The 24679-nt window shown below is 37.8% G+C and overlaps 2 protein-coding genes and 1 long non-coding RNA gene across 4 annotated transcripts; 2 read left to right on the top strand and 1 right to left on the bottom strand.

Moving 5' to 3' along the window:
* Nucleotides 1–1098: 1098 nt before the first annotated feature.
* On the bottom strand, nucleotides 1099–22595 carry LOC122664408. The gene is made up of 3 exons (XR_006333334.1): nucleotides 22487–22595; nucleotides 19357–19361; nucleotides 1099–1109 (listed from the first exon to the last, which is right to left on the bottom strand). It is a non-coding gene; the product is annotated as an uncharacterized LOC122664408 (long non-coding RNA).
* LOC122664406 (probable ascorbate-specific transmembrane electron transporter 1) lies at nucleotides 5714–9856 on the top strand. The gene is made up of 4 exons (XM_043860203.1): nucleotides 5714–5916; nucleotides 8200–8248; nucleotides 8335–8534; nucleotides 9454–9856. Exons 1-4 carry the CDS (start codon nucleotides 5773–5775, stop codon nucleotides 9751–9753), a joined length of 693 nt encoding a protein of 230 aa, XP_043716138.1. The 5' UTR covers nucleotides 5714–5772; the 3' UTR covers nucleotides 9754–9856.
* LOC122664407 (remorin-like) lies at nucleotides 18424–24139 on the top strand. 2 transcript variants are annotated; one of them, XM_043860205.1, is made up of 6 exons: nucleotides 18424–18433; nucleotides 21031–21274; nucleotides 22738–22788; nucleotides 22876–22963; nucleotides 23514–23595; nucleotides 23722–24139. In XM_043860205.1, the coding sequence occupies exons 2-6, from the start codon at nucleotides 21088–21090 to the stop codon at nucleotides 23920–23922; spliced, it is 609 nt and encodes a 202-aa protein (XP_043716140.1). In that variant the 5' UTR covers nucleotides 18424–18433; nucleotides 21031–21087; the 3' UTR covers nucleotides 23923–24139. The 2 variants fall into 2 exon arrangements, with proteins under 2 accessions (XP_043716140.1, XP_043716139.1); XM_043860204.1 differs by lacking the exon at nucleotides 18424–18433 and having other exon boundaries at nucleotides 21029–21274.
* The last annotated feature ends 540 nt before the right edge of the window (nucleotides 24140–24679 follow it).

Raw genomic sequence — 24679 nt, forward strand, 5'->3', positions numbered from 1 at the left:
GTTCTTTTTTTGTAATTGATTTGAAAGAAGTGTGAGGATGAGCGGCTATAACACTATTCTCCATTGATAGTAAAGTAGATCTCATTTTATCATATGGCGTAGGCAATGGGTGGGACAAGCTCTTCTATTCTGGTTTATGGCTTCTCTTGGCTATATGGTTCATCCGGGGGAGAGATCGAGCTTCAAGAAATAGTGAATGATCGTATCAATAACTTATCGAATCACGTAAATCCTTGTATTTGGTTGTGTGATTATCTGTTTGCGATTTACATTCTTTCTAGCATTGTTTTAGGTTCTTGTTTCCTATGGAAACTACTACCCTTTTGCCTTGTGGCTGAAGTTGTTGATATGATTGAACAAATTAGAATTATTTTAGGAGTAACTCTAGTGATTTGATTCAGATTAAAGGAGTTAAAAGAGCCAATTGTACACCTAAAATGATTCTAAGAGAAGTGGTGACGAAAGTACATAACCTAGGATTAGTAAAAAAATATTGTTTTGAATAAAGCTGATTAAAAAAATGATCTATATAGTTTTTAGTTTTTCTGGGTAGAAAAATGATCTATGTAGTTGACCCCATTAGTTAGGAACTTAGGATAAGATTGAGTTGAGGTGTTTGTCATGTCAATGGGACAGGAATATTGCATGCCCAAGTGAGCTGACATTAACAAAGCCCACTTTACACTTTAGGCTTGCTTAATGGTCCATCGAGGCCCGAGGGGTGAACCGTGTATAATATCTACTTACGAATGGTGGACTATCATTTATAAGCTTAAAATTGAACTGGGCCAAGACATTGAAACTGTTCATCCAGAGCCTAGCTCAGCCCAATCCAGAGTTTGGACTGCCAGGCTTAAGCCCAAGATTATGAACAGAATTATTAGATACTAATATAGGCAATATCACAAAATTATAAGATAGAAATTATCATTGTCAACTATAACTTGCCAAATGCCCCTTGATTAAATTTCAGAACTAATTTGTCCATGTGTTCCTAAAATCGTTTTTTAATATTTTCATCTAATTATATTTGAGGTGTGGAAATACTAATTATATCGATTACCTTTTTTCTTAACACAAGTTTGATGGATATCATCCTATCATCAATTCTTTTAATATGTACAACATCATTTTTTAAATCTTCATCTACTACTGTTCTCACCGCACTTCTATTATTTTTGTACCTAATGTATCAAAGTCTATTGTCATTTTGTTTCTTTTTTCCCCCCCTCTTCTATCTAATCTCTTGTATTTTCTTCTTTTAACTATATCTATCGATTCTGATTTTCATCCTCTCAAGTGTGGTGCGCTGTCTAGTGCACATTTAAAGTGCATCTGACGGTGCATTGCACTTGAGAACATGTTCTTGGTTAAGTGTGGTGTACTACCCACCGTCGGATGCACTTTAAAGGTGCACTGGGCAGTGCACAGTGCACCGTGCTTGAGAGAATAAAAATTCCTATCGAATCTGAACTTTTCCCCCTTTAAATTTCATACGTTTCAAGATGTTAATCTAATTCCTACACTTTTGGACTAGCTTCTTTATCCACAGATCTATGGTGCAAGAATCCTTGCCCACTTGTCACCACAATCGACACAAAAGTACTGTGTTGTTTACAGAGGATGCCTTAGCTAACCTTTGTTCACTATTCACTATACCCGGGTCCTAGTGCAATGTATCACTTCCGAGAAACGCCCTAGCATAAGGTCGAAAATAAAGTTCTAGGATCCATTTAAAAGGGTTTGGCTAATTCTTTTATGATGCCGAACCGTGGCAAAGTCATGAATGATGGACTGCAAATTGCAAGCTTAAAATTGAACTGCGCCTACACATTAAAAATGGCCATCCAGAGCCTTGCTCGGCCCAGTCCAGAGTTTTGGGCTGCTAGGTACCAGAAACCAAGATTTCCCTGGGTACATTGATACATCGGGCTGGGTTGAGTTAAGCCTGGGTTATGCTTGGGCTATGTGAGGCATTGGTCGGCCCAAAGGGAGCCCATTTAATTGGAGAGGTCTTTGTATGTTTTTTAATTGGAACAATGATAAAATTAGGTTCCCATTACGTCGTAGACTCATTTAAGGGACCAACCCCAAAATGGGGTCTGAATTCTAACCCAAATTCTTCGTAGATTCTACCATGTGCTCCAACTTACAAGCCATTTCTTGTCAAAGTTTTTGCTTTATATCTGCCATACGAATAGGGAATATCTGAATGTCACGAGTCTTTCAGTGAGCTTTCTATGCCCTTCCAAGAGATAAATATAAAAATGCCAGCCCAGCCTGAACTTCTCAGTGGGCTTAAAAAGGCCAGACTAGGTGAGCTAAGATTTGGGCCGGGATGGGCTTTTACTAGTCCAAAAAATTTTTTTTAAAAATCACATTTGCCCAATGTCACAGTTAGGTCTGTGTTAAAACCAGACTTTAGGCCCAAGCCCACCTGGTGAGGGTGTGCCGTTATTAGGTGGTAACGAACACATTGAATATGCCAACAGTAAAATCATGCCTCGGGATGGGCATGCGGTTGTCCTTTTCGTATCTCCCACACCAATCTGCTCACCTACGCGAGAACCAACTATCTTTCAAATATTTGTAAAGTCCAAAATGTAGGGCGTTGGGTTATAGAAGTGGTGGAGAGTAGCACGTTCTTATAATCTACTTTGGGGATTAGCACGTGTGTATGACATTATAATACTAAAGGAATTAGGTGAACTAGGGTGGCTGCTAACTCATCTTTGCCATCTTATAAACATATGAAATTCTTATGGGAGAATATTCTCTGTGCCGCAGCGCAGACTGTGCCCAGACACATGGGTCTGCCTGCCACTCAAGGAGGCAGGGTGGTCATTGCACCCATCCCCATGTGCTTAGTGCAGTCTGCACTGCGGCACGATGAACAACGCCCCAATTCTTATATACCTTATGGGAAAAGAAACGTTGCCCTACATTACGGTGTCCCCTATGCTCAAACACAAGGACATGCGAAATGATCGATTCATCCTGAAAATCGAAAATCATATAATTATAAGGGAAGCAATTTTCTGTCTAGGAGTGTGGCCTACACCAGCACTCCCGTCCTAAAAAAGATGCCAGAACTATCCTTTTCATATGGGGAGGAGAGAGATAGAATCATGAGAGTGTTGGCGTAACCACACTCCCAGATAGAATTCTCTTTCCCTTATAAATATCTTGAAAGTCGTTTTACAAAAAATTGGGTTTTGAATGTCCCGTAGAACAAACTAGATGGTGCAGGTGGAGGAGGTTGGCGGTGCTCACGTTTTCCAACCTCCCCACAAGTTAAAGCAACGCCTTTTCTATACCCATCTCACATTTGATCATTCGAATTAAGGCAGTTTTTCTTACCAACGATTAAGTTATTATAATTATTTTCTCAAATATTGCTTATGGCCTTAGTTTGGTGGATGATTAATGTATCCAAAACTTGGTTAGGTGGTTAATTTGTACCTACATGGCAACTCGGCAACTCATTTGACATTCCTCTTTGTTCTATATGTTTAGGGGGTTGTTGGTAGTATGATGTCTTGTATTCCATTTTTTTAAATTAATGCATTGATGTTGAAGCATAGAGGCCGTAGGATCGGAAGTCACAATAGGAATTAAAAAAACATGGAATTCAGATTGTTCTGGTTAATTTCAATCTAGATAAGATCGGTCCCGACTGATTTCAACCTGGATTCGATTAGTCATGGAATCGGTGTTTTAATATTCATTTAAGGTATTTTTGTACAAAGATAGGACAAGCCAGACTAGCCTGAGGCGAGATCGGCCTCAGCTGATTCTGATGCCAATCCTTGAACCCTAGACTTAGAATGACCAAATCTCTCTATCCGTCCCTCAGCTCAGACTCAACTCAGTCTCAACTCAACTCAACTCAACTCAACTCGATCCCATTCCCATGTCTTTTATACATAAATATCCTCTAACAAGAATTCATGATGAACATGACTGGTGGCAATCTTCCTTGGCTACGTCACGAGTGACTTCTTTTTTTTTTTTTTTTTGTGGTAAGATACGTCACGAGTGACTTAAGCTCAGGAAGATACCGATATCCTAGGGAGTTATAATCACTCCTTTGGATTATAATCAGGTGAACGATTAGAATCTTTCCTGCTAACCCTTCAATAAAAAGATTCTAATCCAAAGGTGTTTGAAAATGTTACAACAATCCTAGGCGGGACCAGATCCATATTTCATCGGGTTCTCTGGTGAGACCGTGAGAAGCGTGAACTACCGAGTGATGAGCTTAGTTAGTAAATACATGTATTATATACGTATCCGAATTTTTGAACATATAATATTTCTGTCCCCATATTTTTTTGTATTTTTATTAAAAAACACGTTTTTTAATCGATCGAGTATTATACGTATTTAAAAAAAAAAAAAATCCAAAAGATTAGAATTTAGGGAAACGATTTCACTTTCCCTTTCGTCCCTTTCGATTTGCGTTGAACATCCAACCGTAGCAGGCAACAGTAGCCACCCTCCATCTCCAATCATCCTCCCCATCTCCGTTCAACAAAGCGGCACTTAAGTCTTGTACTCTCCTCTTGTTTCTCTGGTTTTTGAACTTTGATGGTGGTAGTGAAGCAAATGAATCTGGTGTGATAATGGCGAGAACGACTCAATCTCTATTCTATTTTATTCTTATTTTTTTGTCTCTTGTAGCTAATGTGTACAGTGGAGATCCATATCTGGAACTCTCTCTCTTGTCTTGTGTTGGTTAATTAGTGAGAATTCATCTCCCTTCACAAGAACACATCTGGTTAAAAATATATGATTATCTCATTGTAGATAGAAAGAAATGTAATGTTGGAAGAATGATTTAATGATAAGGTAATCAACTTGCTCATTTCATTTTTAAACAATCTACATTCATTTCTTATAGATTATTGATATTTTGGTATGTTAAATGATAATCTAAGAGATGTTATATAGCATATTATATTATTGTGTTTATTTTAATTCATAAAGTCATGATATTATTTTGTTTATTAGGTGGTGAATGCATGTTATATAATGAATATATGTCCTTTTTTTAAAAAGTATTATTGCCGTCTATGCCATATTATACCCGTTAAACACGTACTGTATTATTACCATATATGTTTTATGAAGTCGGATTTTTGAAAAGTATTATTACAGTCTAGTCCGTTCAATTGCCGTTCGTATCCGTTCCCGTTCAATTGCCGTTCTCGAACTCACTAACTAAGGTGATGAGTGGCGACGAATGACAATGACAGGGTGTTGACAAGGACCTGTTTACTTTATTAGCTAACAACACCCAGACAGCGATGAAATTTTGGAATAATTCATTTCCTCTTTGAGTCCATAAATACCCTCGTATGTTTCAATATTTCCTAAAATATCCTTTTAAGACCCAATTTCCTTGACTCCCATGTTCCTGCTAAAGTGTAACAGCAAATTTTTTTCCCTCAGAATGAGAGAGACCATTTATACAAAGATATGTAGAATTCTCACACTCTCTCTCAGTGGACCAGGAAGAGACACGAAGCCAGAGCAGCCTCCGGTTTCAGGTCTCTCAACTGATCGACCGCCACGTGGTGATTATTCCAAAATTTGATGGAGATGGACGGTTGGGATCTATTAATCCTGATAAGCAAACGATAAGGACAAGAAAAGGAGAAAAAGGGTAGATAAACTGAGAAAGTTCCAACCAGAAAGCTTCACAGATATCTTTTCTCTGCAGGAGACTCAGTGAGAGAGCGAAGCGAGGAAGCAATACGATAGAGAGAGATGGCGGGCAGGATGGGTGCGATGCCATTCACGATAGTATCACACGTATTAGCCATAGGAGCGGCGATTATGGTGTTGGTATGGTGCATCCATTTCAGAGGTGGTCTTGCCTGGGAAGCCACCAACAAATCTCTCATCTTCAATGTACGCCTTCCTTCTCCTTCCTTTTCTCTTTTCTTCTTCTTCACCACCTCCTTGTTGTGTGATTGATGTTGGAACTGGTTTTGCTACTGGTTTCGATTTTTTTTCTGCGTTTTTTCATTTGGGATCGACAAGTTTTAGGGTTTTTTTTCCCCCAAAATTCTATGAGATGAGCGAATCGCAGTAGATTACGAGGCGTTCTAAAGATTGAAACTTTGGGGGTTATTTAGTTGTCATCAAGTAATATTGTGAATCACATCATTTCACAGACAGTACCAGTATTTCTGTAGCTGGCCTTGTTAGGAAGTAGTGATCGGCTTTGGTCAATGCGAAACAATTAGGAAGCCATTCGTATTTGTTTCAAGTTTCAACTTTGGAAGCAATTTGCCCAAAATTTTACCCTTTTGACTTTTTATTTGATAATTTACCAGTCTACCTTGACGAATTATGCAATTAACCTTCCTCTCTCCTCACATTTCTCCAATATAGACAGGTTTACCTTGTTTCTTACGCTGTGTGTTTGGTATGTATTCTCGGAATGCATTGTATTCGCTCATGGGAGATTGAGGAGCAGATGTCTCCAACAGCGGCAATAGAATTATTGTCTAGGATACAACTTTTTTTCTTCTTTAAAAAAAAAAAAAAATTTGGAAGATAACCTACCAAAAAAGGTTTTCGGCTATCCTCCAGACGTGGCGTGAGCTGGAGGATCCAGCCCAGCAAAAATAAGGGTGTTTGGCAGACGACCCCTATGAAATGACCAAACCCCCCCCTCCTTGTTTTTTCTGTGCTGGATCCAGCTCCGGCCATGGCTGGAGGGAATTTTTATCACCTCCAATTTGCTGCCTGCGCCAATTCCCTCCAATTCCTCACATAGGAGCAGAAATGATCACCTTACCCCAGCTTGGGCAGTGTGTTCGGGTAGGGGTAGGGTGGTCACTTCCTCTCCTATGGGAGGAATTGGAGGAAATTGGAGCGGGCAACGAATTGGAGGTGATAACTATTCGTAGGAGTGTGGCCTACGCCAGCACTCCCATGTGTCAATCTCTCTCCTCCTTAAAACAAGAGGGCGGAGATGTCTTTTCACATGGGGAGGAGAGAGATAGACTCATGGGAGTGCTAGCGTTGGCCACACTCCCAGATACCCAAATTGTCTGAGGATTTTTTTTTATTTTTTTTATTTCTCTATTATGCTTGACTATTATGAACACCTATGTGGTCCCGTGCATTGCCATTGGTGTGGTGTATGTTATCCTTCCTACACGGCGACGTGGAGAACCCTCCTCCATATTGTTCTTGACACAATTTCTATTTTATATATGGAGAAATGTTTCCTATAAGGGAGTGTAGTGCCCATGCTTAGATGTCCACCTCCATGAAAGGGGGAAATGCCTGTTCTGTTGATGCCTTCACGTGCACTTCCATTGACCTCACGTGCTCAAGGGCTATGCTCCTCCCATTGAGATCTCTTCCTCATAATATATATGGGCAAGAGATTGTTGCTTGGTCGTGTAGCCCTGCACCAGTACAGGCCCAATGACAACTCGTGCAGGGGGCATATATCTAGATGGGTTGAACAGCCATTTCATGCTCACTTGTGTCTAGGCACAGGAACCACACGATCTAGCAACTTTCTTTTTCCCAATATATAATTTTGAAATAAATATGGCCCTTGGATAATCATGAACTTAAAAACTAATATCAAGATCAATCGAACCTACCGATTCAACTCCGAATCAATGGGAGCCAATTCAATTTAACCTTGATTCTTTGTGTCCTGAGTCACATTGACTCAAGGTGAGCATACATGGACTTCTTCAGCTTACAAACACTGCCAACAATAGAGACAAGAAAATCCAGGAAGTGGGTTCATATAGACTTTTTCTTCAAGATCTCTATTTAGGAATGCACTCTTGACATCTAATCATTGGAGATCCCAACCCAAATTTGCAGCACAAGACAATAATGTCCTCACCGATTTTATTTTTGCTACAGGAGCAAAGGTTTCTTGGTAGTCTATCCCATAGGTTTGGATGAAAAGTCCCTTGCTCACCTATCCGGTCTCCAACCAATTTGAGTTGATGAAGTGGTAGAATAAATCTTTGAAAAAATCACCTAAAAAAATGAAATTTATTAAAATGAAACTGACAATTTTTTTCTCACTGAAAGATGAAGTGTGTTGTAGTAAGATAGCAAAAAAGTAAAGTTAATAAATTATTTAACACTTTTAAGAGAGGTTTCGATAAGAAAATCCCTTAACTATTATACGTTCTTTGTAATCTGCAGATTCATCCAGTACTGATGTTAATTGGTTTCATAATCCTAGGTGGTGAAGGTGAGAAAATCATTTTAATTCTGCGATTTACTTTCCTTATGCGTGTTCTAATTATAGTGACTTTTGACTACGTACAAATAATGCAGCCATAATCAGTTATAAAGCTCTTCCATTGTCGAAGGAAGTGAAGAAGCTGATCCATCTCACTCTGCACGCCTTCGCCCTCATCCTTGGCATTGTGGGCATCTCTGCAGCTTTTAAATATCATAATGAGAGCTCCATTGCCAATCTCTACAGCTTGCATTCCTGGATTGGGATCGGAGTCATCTGTCTATATGCTATTCAGGTAACCAACCACCTTCACGCCCTTTCCCCCTTCTTTACTATTTTCTTATTAGCCCATATACGCAGCGATGGGTGGGCTGGGCTTATTTATCCAGCAATCTTTTGGGCTGTTTCAGTGCTGGATTGGTAAGCGGTGTTCCTAACTGGAACTAGTGGCAGCGTATTCTCATTTAGAATAAGGAAGTCAAACGGCTGGTTCGGTCGGGGTTTGGTTGGTTTTTTTAAAGTATATATCGGGTTAGATTAAAACCGGATAATAAGGTTGGTCCATAAAATCCAAACTGAAGCCCATGGCTATCGATTCAATTCGATTCGGTCTTTTTATCAACCCTTCATCAGTCTTATCAATCCGGTTTTGTCATTATTATATGCAAAGATAAAATATTATTAAACAATATCTAGGTTCTCCGGTTTTGGTCCAAATGATCAGTTTCAGTCAGTGTTATGAGTGTTATCATCCTATTTGGTTTAGACCAATACTGAACCAAATAAAAAATTGTCAAAAAAAACATAAAATCAAAGCCGGCTGATAAGGAGTTTGGTCTGGTTCGGTTTGATTTTTTGGTCTGTCTAATTGGTTCGGACTGATATATGACATCCCTAATCATGGTTATAAATGTTGGTATTGGATCAGATTAGGCATGTCGGCCGATTTATATATGTAAGAATGAGAACCATGATTTCCCAAATTCAAAACTGCCTAGCTAAAATCTTCAGATTCACTGAATTAAACTAGGACTTGGATTACACAACAATAAAATCCACTAGGGTTATGAGACATGACAAGGTAAAACTCAAAGCAATGATGAATCATGTTTGGACAGTCTAAACTGGGCTGGGCTAGGTTAGGCTAGGCTAGGCTAGATAGAACCAGGTTTCTGGGCCATATCTGATAGTGATGAAAATGATATGCTTTGCAGTGGATATTTGGGTTCGCGATGTTCTTTTACCCAGGCGGATCAGCTGGAGTTAGAGCCGAATCTCTTCCATGGCACGTGTTGTTTGGGCTGTTCGTTTATATTTTGGCTCTTGCCACAGCAATACTGGGCTTTCTAGAGAAGCTCACCTTCCTGGAGAGCTCAGGACTCGCCAAGTATGGTAACGAGGCCTTCCTCGTCAACTTCACTGCACTCGTCACTATTTTATTTGGAGCCTTCGTTGTGTTAACTGCTGTTTCTCCAGCGCATGTAGAGGAGGAATTTAGCTATTCATCTATCTAATCCATCTTATTATATTGAAGCATTATAAGATCATGATGAGTTGTATATTTTTTTAGGTGTTTTTTAGCAAATGGACTCTCATTAAAATTGTAAACAAATATCTCTATCAGTATTAATTGTTGGGTTTCGCTATCAGTAGTATCTCCATTATTTTCCTTTTTTTCTTATGGATAGCCTGCCTCTAGACATATTAATACATAAGCGGGAGAGCAGATCAGTAACCATGGAGATCTACCAAAGCAAAAATACATTTAAGGCAAGTGTAAATAACTCTTCAGATTAAAGTGAAATGTGAAATGGGTTATATTTGTTTTCATGGAGAGATACAACAAAAAACGATATCTTCGCTCCTCAAACCACCTGATGTGACCAAAAACTCCTCAATCTTAAATGAGGAAGAAGGAGACGACGACGACGATGATGATAGGGATTTCGGCTTCTCTTTCTCTAGTGACCCAGAAAGTTGTATCATCTCTGATCTTCTCCGGGCATCGGCTGCGGCCTTTCTCTCTCTTCTACGGCTAATAACATACTCTTCTGGAATATACACGTCCATGACCACTATGGCGTTTTAGAGAGAGAGAGAGAGAGAGAGAGAGAGGCAGAAGAGATTTACGATGTAGATTTAAGTGAAGGACTCAGAAAAAGTGGGATATTGAGGAGGAGGACCACAAGGAGTTAGGAACCAATTTATGGGGGAGAAGAGGTATAGAAGAAAGGTGGGTTTTGATTCTAGGGGCGTCAGTACCACGTTTTTCATAAACAAGAAGCAATGCTATGGAGTCTGGTCTAGTGAGTCTAGGCTTTAGTGCCTTACTATACTTCAGATGTCATCGTCTTTAATTTGAAATATGTTGTTTTCAAATCGTGTAAACTGTGTCCTGTGACTCTTGTCTCTCAACCTATGATCGTCTCCAGGGAGCTCAGTGCCTAGGGCCCGTCCAGGGGCATCCAGCGATTGAGTTGTGCTGCGCACATCTTGGCGCACGCCTAGGGCATAAGGGTGTCAATTTTGGGTTGGAACCAAAAATTGGATCGAAATCAACCCACCTAATAACTTATTGATCTGGTTCTGGATCTACTAATAAGTTATTGGTCCAGTTTCGAATCTACGAATTAAGTTATTGGTCTCCCAACGGTTCCAAAACCAATAGACCAATTAGAAACTGTTGGAACCGGAATAAATTCACATCCTAAACCTATATATTTTATAATTTTTAAGACTCGAAGTCACGAGACTTAAAGGTCAAACCTTTTACTTTTTAGTCTTTTACTAGTTGTTGCACATGCTATTTTACCAAAGGTTTGGCTGTTAATTTAAAGGTTCATTTGAGAATGCTAATTTAATAACATACCTTAAAATAAGTTAGTTCCTACTTATTAATTGAATACAAAACAAGAAGTAATATGGACTAGTTCCGTGTTTTGAGGAAGAAAAAAAATGATATTGGGTTGCATATCTCATGTGAATGAAATTATTATTTTGTTATAATATAATTGAATATATGTAACATGTTTTAGAGATTTTTTTTATTTTATTTTGGAATGCTTGGAACTGTTTAGGAATCGTAACCAGCCCACCTAATAGTTAATGGTCTTGGATCTTAGTTTTGGAATCGATTAGCTTATTGGGCTGATTCTAGTCCTGATCCCTTAGGACCGGAACCGCTAAGAAACTAGACAGATAACCCACACCCTAACCAATTGACACCCCTAGTTAGTGGTCTTGGACTGCTTGGAACTGTTTAGGAATCGTAATCAACCCACCCAATAGTTAATGATCTTGGATCTTAGGTTTGGAACCGATTAGCTTACTGGGCTGATTCTAGTCCTGATCACTTAGTACCAGAACCGTTAAAAATCCAAACCGATAACTCAGACCCTAACCAATTGACACCCCTAGGGGAGAGTGGTTGTGGTTTTGTGCTAGCATGGCTTTGAGTGAGTTTGAGGCTTTGAGCACACAATGGTTTCTCAATTCTCCTTGTGCTATGGAGAAGTGAGGGAAGAATTGATGTATTACAGAATGAATTTTTTTTTTGTCAGGTTCCCTGCCTCGTCCAGTTGTCCGGTTCCTCTCATAGGGGTTAGAAATGATAACTTAACCACACTCGGGCAATATGTTCGAGCTGAGGGTTAGGTCTTTATTTTTACCCCCTATGAGAAGAACCGAACAACTATACCAGATAAATGATCCATTACAGAACCGGCCATGAAGATGGTGGTGTTTTGGTGATGGTTTTTAAGTGCAGACCATCTACCCGTGTCTGTACTTTTATATATATACTTAGATGATAACATGTGTCCCTTCTGCTGTCAAGTACATGGAAGAATATTTATGGAAAGAAAAAAAAAAAAAACATATCAGCACTTAATCGTACACGAAGCATACACGTAAATATATGCGATTGGAGCTTGACATGTGCATCAGCATGTGGGTGTGGGAATAGAGTGCGTTTCCGCTGAATGAAACAAAGAAGCAAACACGGGAACCCGCCGAAGCATTTCAGTGATAAAAACTGGAAACATAAACTTTACACCATAAATTGATGATGCCCACACATAAATAAGTTTAGCTTTAGCACTGCATCTTGAACTGCTAAACTACTATTACTAAAATAATTAACTAAAACTGACAAGAGTGTTGTTAGGGCAGTGAATATTAAGATTTATTAGTTGTTTAATTGATCCTTGTAATAAGTCACCATAATCGACGCACCCAATGTCAAATAATGAACCCTACCACTTACAAACACTTTCTTCGTTGGTTCCTTCCAAATTTCTAATACTGGGGGCGAGTCGGTGCCTTTTGCCCCCTTGTACTCTTTCTCTGCCGACGCCAAACTGTGGGTGTTTTTTTTTTCAACCGTGGGCTCTCTCTCTCTCTCACACACTTTGCTACGTTGAGGGGTGTCTATCGGTCGGGTCTATTCGGGTCTCATGGTGCTTAAAGCTTGCTCTGTGATCACCCGTTTATTACATTTGATAATATAATCAGGTCTTAAATAGTGTAGAATCGAGTTATGGACCTGTTTAAATTTAAATGGTGCAGCAGAATTATAATTTCAAAAAAATAAAATAAAAAAATACTGACGTTGTGGTATCAATTTCAAACAAATTAGACCAATATTGACAAGAAATCGAATTCAACAATGAAACCCATAAAAGAAATCCTACTCGAAGTATATTCTATCGAGTACCCAACAGAATTTGAAATTGAAGACATATTATGAAAGGGAAGATTTTCAATTGAATAATCCTATGAATAGAATTGAAAGAAACATCACCAATCTATCAAAATCAAACAGTCCTAGTAAGATTAGCCGATTAGAATATTGTAATTAATCCATATATTCTGAAATTGAAACACAAAATCTGATAGAAAACAAGATTAGACAGAGCCACACAAGGGAAATCAGGAGAGGGGAGAGGAAGTTTACAAGGTAAAGGGTTAGGCTAGGTTGTGCTGTAACTGGTGAGTTACATCGGGCCTGAAATTGGTCGGTCCGATCGGACACCCGATGGGCAAGGACCCCACACTGGGACCGTCTGGTTACTAAACACGTCGGGCTTTAGCTAAGCATGCTCGATTGGGTCTGTCGGGCCAGGCCATAATTGATACCCGTAGGTTAATATAACTTAGGGTATATATTAGCAAAAATTATTGGATTTAAGTAAGTTGGGAATAAGGAATTTGAGGGTGGACTTTGGTACAATGGTAAGATTGCTCTGTTGGGACCAAGTGGTCACGAATTTGAACCTTTAGAAACAGCTTCTCCATAAAACGAAGGTAAGACTGCTTACATTATGACCTTCCCCAAACCATGCAGTGATATCGAATGAGTATGTTATTGAACTCTTGGTTGGGTCATTAATACACACTCCCATCTCCTATTTAGGAGGTTAAATCACCTTCGTCTTTGACCATCCGACCCGATCAATGCCCATAGTGAAGGGAACTCAATCCAGAATTATATAACTAATAAATCATGCCAAAAATATTTAAAAAAACCGCACACCTAATCGAAATAATGACAGCCAATGACTAACTAGTCCAAATGATTTATACGTCCAATCACATAAAAATTTAGTAGGTTGTGTTCCTTCAAAGTTGGCAGCAGTGTCGAAATTACGTTGGATTTGCAAAAGTAAAATTAAATCCCCAACCCCACCCACGAGAAAATGTTCTCTCTCCTTACTCGTTTCCTCCTTTAGGCTCTCTTGGATTGAATTTCTATTTCCATGTCCGGGTATGATTTTTACATTTAATTTTAGATGATTGAAATAAAATTAAATAGAAAATATGAAATAGATGGGAACTATTTCACAATTTTTATTTCAATTGAGTTGTTGTATAGATTCTTTTATACACTTCTCTTAGCAGTGGACTCACTCTGTCATTCTGTTATTCTGATCATTTGAACCACATATGGATTATGTCATTTTTCAACCCCTCATTGGTGTAGCATACAGGATCTTTCTTACACTTCCCTTGTAATAAATCATCCCCCTATGATAATACTACTTATAGGGTATACCATGCAATGACGAATTTGTTACGTACCTACTTATGCCCAGCCTTAGGCCCTCAACTATTCTATGCTTTATAAGCATAATATATCACACAAAAAAAAAAAAAAAAAAATAAATCATAAATGTTATTTATTGAACCTATCACTATCTGAAAAAGTAGAGGGATGGAATATGGATAAGATGTGATTGGATTCAGATATCCCTATCTGATTGGATACAGTCATACAGATACCCCTAAATAGATACAGTTGTGACTTGAATCCATATTTTTGACTATTCATTTACACCCTTGACTTGAATAACCCGAACCTTCCTTCCCAGATGGATAAGATTCAATCTCAATCCATATTTCTCACTTGTTCTAGATCTTTTCCTCATTCTCTAAAACATGTTGAATCTTCAAGAACCATCACGATAATTTAGTTAGTTAGCTTATATATTTAAATGCAATTCGAATTTTTCAATTTACATCCCTCTCACCTTATGTATCTATCTATATAGCCATCCTCATCCCTGACCTTCTTATTCCAAAAAAATAAAAAATAAAAAAAATCCTAATTCTTGATCCAAAAAACAACAATATCTCTGACCAAAACAAGAAATTAATCTTGATAAAGAAAACTTGGGATGACACGTGGCATTGGAGTAGTGGACAAATCAACAAACAACATCAACCACCGAACCACCACGTGTCAGTTGCGAGGTGTCATCAAAACAATACTCCACAATGCCCGACATATTGTCGGCAGATCTACAATGCCGATCACCACATCAGTGTCTGAAAAACTCGGCGGTGTTGCTGTATATTAAAACCACGAATTAGATTTGCTATTAGATCTCCAACCGTCCATTTTCGATCATGGACTACCAGAGCTCCACATCAGTGTCTGTATCTGTTATAAAAGCTAAATTTAAACACACAAAATTCCAATCCAACGGTATACCTTTTGTACAGCAAGTACTAACAATATTGGTGGGTGTGTATGTATATCATCCACAACATTTCCTACATCCATGGCCCCTCAACTGGATGAATCCCTCCCCCAACCTACCCACCCTACCCATTCAAAATTGAGATTGGAATATAATATTATTATTGTTGAATCTGTGGAGGATGTGGACGATATTCATACTTCATAGATTGAGATGAGGTGCTTTGGGTGTCTATCATCTCTGAAAATGTTTTATCCATAAAACCAATAATTTGGTGTCCATTGAGTGACTCCATTCACCTATTTCTTCCCTCCCTCTGCCCCAATAAATATCTCCTGAAGCAAGACAACAACATCCTTACAAAAATCACAAGTATATTTGTTTAATCCTTAAATATCCGAGGGTCGATTCTAAGTTTTGTTTTTTTTTCTGAATGATTTCAATCCAATCAGCACTTCAGCACGGGCTGATTCGATCAGATTCTGTGTTATGAATCCTTACTCAGCAATCAAGGAGGTATCAGCATTGTATCACCCGATATGACCGATATTACAAGATTTTGAAGGTGATCAATACCGTATTAGTGGGACAGTGCAGATAAGTGGTAAAATAGTAAAAGAAAAAAATATATATTATTTAAAAAAAATCAGGGGTAAACTTGTTTGGTACGGACGATCTATGTTGACACCATATCTAATACCATGCACTAAAACCATGATCAAATCTCCTTTCGCATTAGCCGAGTTTTAGATTTTTACATTTAAAGATTTAAAAATCGAATCCGATTGACCAAAATTAATCCCAATTCCAGCTTATCTCAATTGAATTGATCCTTAAATGGAAACTACACTGATTTATAGATCGATTCGAGTCCATGTTCTTAAACCCTGTTTAGGAACTTGTGCACTTCAAGGAAGATGGATCTCCATGTGTATGGTACTGTTGCTTCATTTAAGAGGTTCTTAATTCTTCTTACTAACACTCCAAAAAAATTGAGAGAGAAAACTTGTGTGTGTGAGTGCCATTAGAGATGGGGCCTAAAGGAAAGGAGAAGAATTTGGTTAATTGCAGAACCGCGTGCCTTGTAGGTAACAAATTAGAACATTGCAATGCTAAAACTAACCCTAACATGTATGTATGATACGTGTGTGATATGCTACCCCTGTGCCTGGATACAACGTACTGCATGCACCAGGTAGCGTTCTCTATCCAACATCATAGGTGGCTGCTTCCATTCCCTCACGCTTGAAGCATAAGTCATTAATGGCAACAACACGGTTTTCTTGTGCTTTGGTTGAGTTGCGTTGGATGTTCATACAAAAAAAAAGAGAGAGAGAGAGAGAGAGAGAGATGGTCATTGAAACTTTAGACCGAAGTGGGGCCGAGGGAAAAAGGCTAAAGCTTCGAACAAGGGGTCCACTGGGTTTTAATGACCTTGACGCCATAAACTACTTTATTATAAAGTTTGGCCCTTCCAACTTTAGACCAGGCCCCCACTTCCAAAAAACAAAACTATCGAATTTTAGACCAATCCACCATTCCTACGACACAACCACACCAGTTATATCTATCTGTACACTCTGTACTCTCTACTCTGGATGATGGACGTACTCATCTTCTAATTATACAATGTATGGAATTGTGCTTTCATGTATGGGTGGTCATAAGATCGACTTGTAGCAAGTGTGGTGGGTCTATTATATATATATATATATATATATACATGCATGCATGCCAGTTCCTAATGACACGGAGAAAGCTAGGCTAGTTGTAATGCTTTTTGTCATGGCATATTTGAGAATCGAGAAACACCAAATAAGTGGCCGGTGTAGAGTACTTATATACATATAGTAAGTATTTACCTTATATCAATGGTCTTTTAAGATGAATCATTTGGGCTGCTCTCCCAAATTATTATGGAAGCAGACAAATGCTTATGCAAATTAATACTCGATCTCATCTTATGACCATTATAGAGATTCCAATATTATTAAGATGATATGCGCTTAGCATTGAAGATGGGGAGGGTGTTAGAATTGAAGATGAAGTGGGATGGCTTATGAGAGAACTTGAGATTGGATCCGCAATTAACTTTGATAATATTAACACTCTAGCTTATAGTGGTGCTCTAAATCAATTGTATAATATCGAGAACACTCCTTTCACATTTGGTTCATGGACATAAGCATCACTGGATGTGATTAATTGTTGTCTATTTTTTTTAGGATTTTTGAATTATATTTTATGGATTTCATGGATTGTATGATCGACAGATGTTATATGCCATTCTTTTTTAATGACTTAATTGTGGGATTTTCATGATTCTATAATATATGATACATCACTTTTTATGTTTGATGAGATGATATTAAATGGATACATTGATGTATTTTATGATAGTCATATGAGAAGTCATAAGGAATTAATTATTCAATTATTATATTATGTTATTTCAATTGTTCTTTTTGATAAAGTCATATTCTACATCGCAAAAGATAAAAGTTTTTGTGGCACGATTATTGGATTGCTCCCATCTTTCATTGTTTGGGAATTATGGAAGGAAAAGAACAATTGCAGATATGGGGAAAAGGCTTGCACAGCCAACCGTATAATTGAGGTTGTCAAAAATTGGGTTAAAGAGATCCCTTACTTTTCCACTTTTAAGAAGGCTCTTTCACCCATTGAATCTCTTATTCTTGAAGTTTTTTATATATCTCACCCCCCCCCCTCTAGTGCATAAGTTGTCTGCGCCAAGTTGTTGGTGTCCTCCATTTTATTCAGTTATGTTCAATGTGGATGGTGCTTGTAAAGACAATCCTGGTGTTGGGGGGATGGAGGAATTATTAGAAATAAGGAGTGTGAGGTTATTGCGGCGTTTTCTAATTACTATGGTCATTGTACAAATTCAATGGCTGAACTTCGAACCTTAAGAGATGGTTTAGCTATTTTCATGTCAAATTAGATTCTGGAGCTACAGTGCTTTGCACATCGAAAAGGAAGTGTGGTTTTGGGATTGATCGACTCTCTAAGGCCGATGATTTCTTTTATTTACCATGAAGGAAATAGAGCGGCAGACGTTTTGGCCAACATGGCCTGTGAATCAACGTTAGATTTGGTTTTTTATGGAGATTCTCAGTTTTCACGGGGTCTACGGCGAATCATTCAAGAAGATGCAATGGGCCTCCCAGTGCTAAGGAAGTAAGTTGTAGTTTTTTTTTTTTTTTTTTTTTGGGTTCTGGGTGCGAGATTTTTCTCTTTGAGCGGTGGAGTAATTATTTTGTTCTTTGGCTGGGGTAAGGCGGGTTTGTCCCCCCCTTGTATTCATCTATTATTTGAGTTTCTCTCAATAAAAGCTTATGGGCTGGCCTAGGTCCCAAAGAATGTTCGGGCTAAAAAAAATAAAATAAAATAAAAAGTCATATTCTACATGCTATCTTACCATATATATATATATATTCTACATGCTATTATTTTGTTTATGAAGATGTACATGCATATTATATGGTGAATGTATACTTGTACTCTTGCTCCCAAACTTTTACAAAGGAACCATATCAAACACATTAAATGCATACCATATTAGGATCGTATGCGTTTTTTTTGCGCCATATTTTTTAAAGACGTACCTGTACCTTTTTTTTCATACCTAAATTTACTGTATTTAGAACATTTAAACTTCTTTTGATGGTCATTTATCTTATAACCAAAAGTTCTAAATTAGGGGTAAAAAATTAATTTTCAAATTAATTTGAAATGCACTAACTATTATGACATTGTAGTTGTAATCGTCTTACGCTTTTTTCGAGTTAACATATGATTATTGACATAATCTTATTCAAATGGAAGAAGTGTGGCAAATAAAGAAGACAAAAAAAAAAAAAAGGTTACAAATTATTTGACACCTTAAAAAGTATTAATTAAAAAAATCATTTTTTTAACCATTTCATATAATTATGGTATACTCTTATACTTTCTTTGTTTAGCGTAACCCTATAGACACACAAGGTTGCTAAGAAATCACCAATGTACGACAATATACATCTATTAATTGCCACCAAATGACAAGGTTGTGTACTCTCTCTCTTCTCTTTGCTCTTTCAATAAAAAAGCAAATTATTGCATACATGTAGTTAGAACTACATCTATAATCTTTATTTTGATTCTACTTTACTCTAAAAAACAATCTATTTTAACAAAAGAATTTGCTTTTGCTATTACTAATGGAGAAGTAAGCCGTTGAACGAAGAAAGATTAAAGGACCATAGGAACAGCTTGGCAGAGGTTGTCGACATCTCTCTTTTTTTTGGTTTGCTTTTTTATCAAATGAAATCATTAGAACTTAGGGGTCTCAATTATTTTGGTGGTTTCGTTTCAATATTTTTATTTTTTCGCATATATCATGCCCGACTTAATAAGGTCGATTTGATTTTTGACACTGGGAATGAGTAGAAACAAAGAATGAGTATGTGTAGGCAAACGTACATCTAAGAGGCAACCACTTGTCTCTTTTGTTTTCATAAATACCCTTTCTTTCCCTTGTAATAATGACAACAATAAGATATGTAATTGCTTATCAGACGTGCGTTCACACCTACACGTACATGGAAAGGACCTTAACTCTAAAAACAAGTCAAGGAAGAAGAAAATAAAAGAAATTATGTTATGTTTGGATATCAAAACAAAATATTTTAAATTTTAAAGGGAGAAAGTGCAATTTTCAAGGGGTGCATGTGAAATTATCAAAACCTTAGGAGTGGCATGAGGAATATTGGGTCTATTTTAAAGATATGCGTATTTAACCATTTTTTAAGGCAGACCCGCAAAATATCAAAATATCAATCGCATTTGAGCATCTTTCCTCTTTTTTTTTTGGTAAACATAGTGCATTACGAGGAAAAAAAGGATAAAAAACTCTCATCTAATCCCAATGGGTCACCTCAGTTGGCAAAAGACCAACTCCTCAAATAAGAGATCAAGAGTTCAAACCACCTTGGGGGCTATCCCCATCCTCCCCCCTCCCCCTCTTCTCCCTGTATTACAGTCCTCCAATTCCAAAAAAAAAAAACTCTCATCTTAAAAAATGAAAGGATAAAAAGCAACAAATTCACTTTTGTTTTTTCCCCGCCCCCGGTGAAACCGTTACCCACCAAATGTAACCGTTACAGATATAAAACAAAACAAAACAAAACAATATGACAGTTGTTAGTTGGTTAAGCTAATAAACAACAATCACATATCTTATAGGTTACAGCTAAGGAACAGTGCTAATGCTATACTATCACAACGCATACCAAATGATACGAAATCAATCAAATAAGGTATGGGACCCACAATCACATGGACCAGCCTGATCTTCATTCTGGCGTGTTCTCTAAGCATTTATATTTGATACCGGTTTACCTGTTTTCCAGTCCCCACTCCCCAATAATAAATAAATCGTACCGTATTAATCGCCGATGAGAAATTGTATTATCAGTAGCCAGCTAATCATATGATGCCATGTCAGTTCCCATCAGAAAAGAAAATATATCACACAACATTACCAATCTAACCTTCATAGAAAATAAAATGCACAAAAGTACCATCAATCCACTTGACCTTTATTTTGTTAAAGATAAGGGATATTTTGGTACTTTGATTCCTAGAGTTCTCGGATAAATTGCGATTTGGATCCTCTCCTCAGTCCTTGCTCTGTGCCTACTTCCATAAAGCAATTTTTTGCTTCAGATTCCTCTTGGAGATTGCTTTCTGTCAGATAGAGAAGAGAGAAGTGGTTTGTTTTGGCTTGTAACACTTCAGACAACACAGGTGGGAGTTCGGCTTAACTTGGAGGAATTCGAGTTCCAGAATTTAGTTGAAAGATAAGAAATGGGAGAAGTGGAGACGAAGAAGGAAGAGACCGTAGAAGCACCTTCAGATCCTTCACTACCTACGACACCACCGCCTGTCGAAGAAACTTCGAAAGATGTCGCAGAGGAGAAAACAGTGATTCCTCCACCACCTCCAGAAGAAAAAGAGAAGGTTGATGACTCCAAAGCTCTTGCAATTGTTGAAAGTAAGCTTTTACTTGCTCTGTTCGATGATTGCTGGACAGAAAACTTGAATATGCTTTCGATTTCAGTAGTTTACTTACTTACTCTGTTAACTGTAGCTAGCTATTCAATCTGGGGAAAATCTTCTAGTCCCTATTTTTTTTTCAGATATTGTTTTCAAATAGCACGATTTCATCTTTTTCTTATTTTTCTCCGTTATTAGTCTGGATCATGCGTCAAGATCTTTTCACATGGAGCAAGCTTTGAGGTTTCTTTCTTTTAGTAATTACTTGCTCGTTTGCTTGAACTGATGTTGTATGTTTTAAGTGAAGTTAAACGAAATTAAACTGAATTATGTGTGAGTAGAGAAGAAGGGGGGGGGGGGGGGCGGAATTTTGTGAATTATTGGTTACAGTGATAGGTTTTGGTCTCTACCATTTTATTCAGTTATCTCTTAGATCAGCAATTTTCCCTGTTTAGTTAACTTTCCACTTTATAATTCATCTTTCTTTTCCTGTAGCTAGATAAGCAGAAAAAGAACCAAAAAAGATTCTCTGATATCTTTGTTGTCTTTTGCGAATTCCAGGGTGTTATTTTATTATTTATTTAATTGTCACATAACTAAGTCGGAGCTGTTCTAAAAAAAAATTTATGAATTAAAAAAAGGAGCCTTTAGTTTAGATTGATATGCTGTGTAAATGATGGTAGTAATACTCTTAGAAGTTAATTTTCCTTACTCTGTTTCTTTCTTTTGCTTCTATGTTCTTTGTAATTAACCCAGATGAGGGTAACTGGGTGAGGCAGAGGCATGACATGGGTGTTCATGCACATGGAAAAGGAGAAGTTGGATCTTCTTTCTATTTTAAACTTGAATTTCTTATCAATATTATTAAGAAACTAAGATTTATAGGTTAATCGATTTCATTTAATTGACTTACATTTAATAATAGTTTAGTATAAAACTTGTTTAGACAGTTGGTTAATTCTGATACTTGAAATGGGAGCTTATTGATTGCTGGAAAGGATGTAGTCTGAATCACTCAAATTTTGGAAGCTGATCCTTATGAACAAACGTTAGATTTCAAATATTAATTCTAAGGTGAAAAGAATGAGAATTTTCTAGCACAACCAATCGTACCAAATATTCAAACCATATCCCTCATCCACTTCCCCTTAAACCCCACCCCTGCCACCAAAAAAAAAAAAAAAGGAGAGCAACAACTAGGGAGGCTAACAGGTCAGCTTAGGGCCCAAGAAAGGATTTTTCTCTTCGAAACCCCTTGTATTAGAAAGTTGAGTGGACGAGGAATCATACATAAATGATCGAACTCTCATATGTCCCGATTGTGCATCAAATGCAAACGGAGTTTCCCTTTCAATGTTTCGCATAATTTTCATCTATCTGCCTCTGAAAGCTCATGAGGTGAATCAGTAAAAGCTGACGATTGCATCATTATTGTCTAATCATTTGAAATTCCTGTTACAGAGGTTCCAGAATCTACAGAAGAGAAAAGTACTGGGGGCTCCAATGACAGAGGTAATTGTTGAATTAGTTCTACTGCCTGCAATGAATAGATTTTTAATCAAGACAGTGACCACCTTGTTCCTTTTGTTTGTTTTTCAGATGCTGCTCTTGCACGGGTCGAATCAGAGAAGAAATTGGCTTTGGTAAAAGCATGGGAAGAAAGTGAAAAGACAAAGGCAGAGAACAAGTAAGAGGAATTTGAATTTTTTCTCTTAGAAGTTGTCACATATTTCTTATTGCACATGGATAGCAAGTAAAGATAGTTGATGATTCCCTTGTTAGTCAAGTTCACTTTGGCTGCTGAAACTGAGTTTTGCCTCGTTAATACACGGGGAAACATTTATGCTCTTCTGGCATCTTATAAGTTCTAACAAGAACCTTCTATGTTATATAAATCTGTTCCAGTAGTCTTCAAGTGAACAACCACCACAAATTGGTTTTGCAGCACTTCATCATTCTTTTCAGCTGACACTGAAGCCACTAGTGGTATCATCAAAATTTTCAGTATTGTCAGTTTTAACCATCTGACTTGGCCAGCCAAAAACATGTTAATCTTACTTAATAAGCTGCAGTGTTTCCCATCTACTAATTTAATTGAGATGGTCATGGAAATCAAGAGAATTAATTTAGGGATTTAAGTAGACTTTTTGAATTCTATTACAATTGATATGTCTCCACTCTTTGGCAACCTAAAATCCTGTTAGATTTGCAACTTAGCTACTTCGACTATTGAACAGGGCCCATAAAAAGCTTTCTGCCGTTGGATCATGGGAGAATACCAAGAAAGCAGCTATAGAAGCCAAGCTGAAAAAGATCGAGGTAAACAGTCCTCCACTTATCTAGTTTATAAACATCTTTGGTTTTTTTATTTATTTAGGGGTGAGGGAGGGATCTACTCGAACTAAATAAAACTGTTGCGTTGACAAAAACCCTTCATGCATGCAGGAACAACTGGAAAAGAAGAAGGCAGAGTATGTGGAGAAAATGAAAAACCAGGTGGCTCAAATCCACAAGGAAGCAGATGAAAAGCGAGCAATGATTCAAGCCAAGCGTGGAGAAGATCTTCTCAAAGCAGAGGAGATAGCTGCAAAGTATCGAGCAACTGGGAATACTCCCAAGAAACTCATTGGATGCTTTGGAGCTTGAAATTCTATGCTTGATAAATAGCAAAGAAATTGAACTTACTCACTTTCTGTAAATGGTCCTTCTTGCGATTGTTTGCTATTTCATTTGTTGTTTGCTTTTGGTGGAGATCTGATAAATGTTTCTTTCTATTTTGTGTATAGTGTGCAAGTGTGATGAATTTCTATGTAAATTGGTAAACATATTTAATTTATGAAACCAAGTTTTATATATTCTGCAAGTTGTTATTCAACTTACTGTAACCATCTTCCTCCCCCTCCCCCTCCCTCTCTTCTTTTTTCTTTACTTTTTTTTGGGGGTGGGGGTGGGGGGTAAGAGGAGAAGAGGGGAAGAGGAAAAGCATTGGTTGAGGGAACTACTTAGAAGGGAGTGGATATATTCAGACTATTTGCAAACCTAGCATCAATTTCTTCTTTCCTTTTCCTGTATTATTTTGACGGGAAAGGGAGAATGTTTTCTGTGCCGGGGACGCAGGCAGCGCCCAGACATATGGGGTGGGCAAAATGACCATCCCGCCCCCCTAACTGGCAGGCATGTATGAGCGCAGGCTACGCTGCGGCACAGAGAACATCAGCCCCATTTTAAAACATAAAGGTTAGTTGGAGAAAAGGATGGAAGCCAGCCGCCCCTAATGGTATACAAAGCAAATGGGTACCCAAAGAAATTATGGGAGATGGATCTACACGCTACCTTCTTATATTAGCACCTTACATATATACTAAGCCAATAAAGGGGTGCAAATGGTATATTTAATGAGAGA

This window comes from Telopea speciosissima, chromosome 6 (assembly GCF_018873765.1).
Source record: "Telopea speciosissima isolate NSW1024214 ecotype Mountain lineage chromosome 6, Tspe_v1, whole genome shotgun sequence".
NCBI classification, from domain to species: Eukaryota; Viridiplantae; Streptophyta; class Magnoliopsida; order Proteales; family Proteaceae; genus Telopea; species Telopea speciosissima.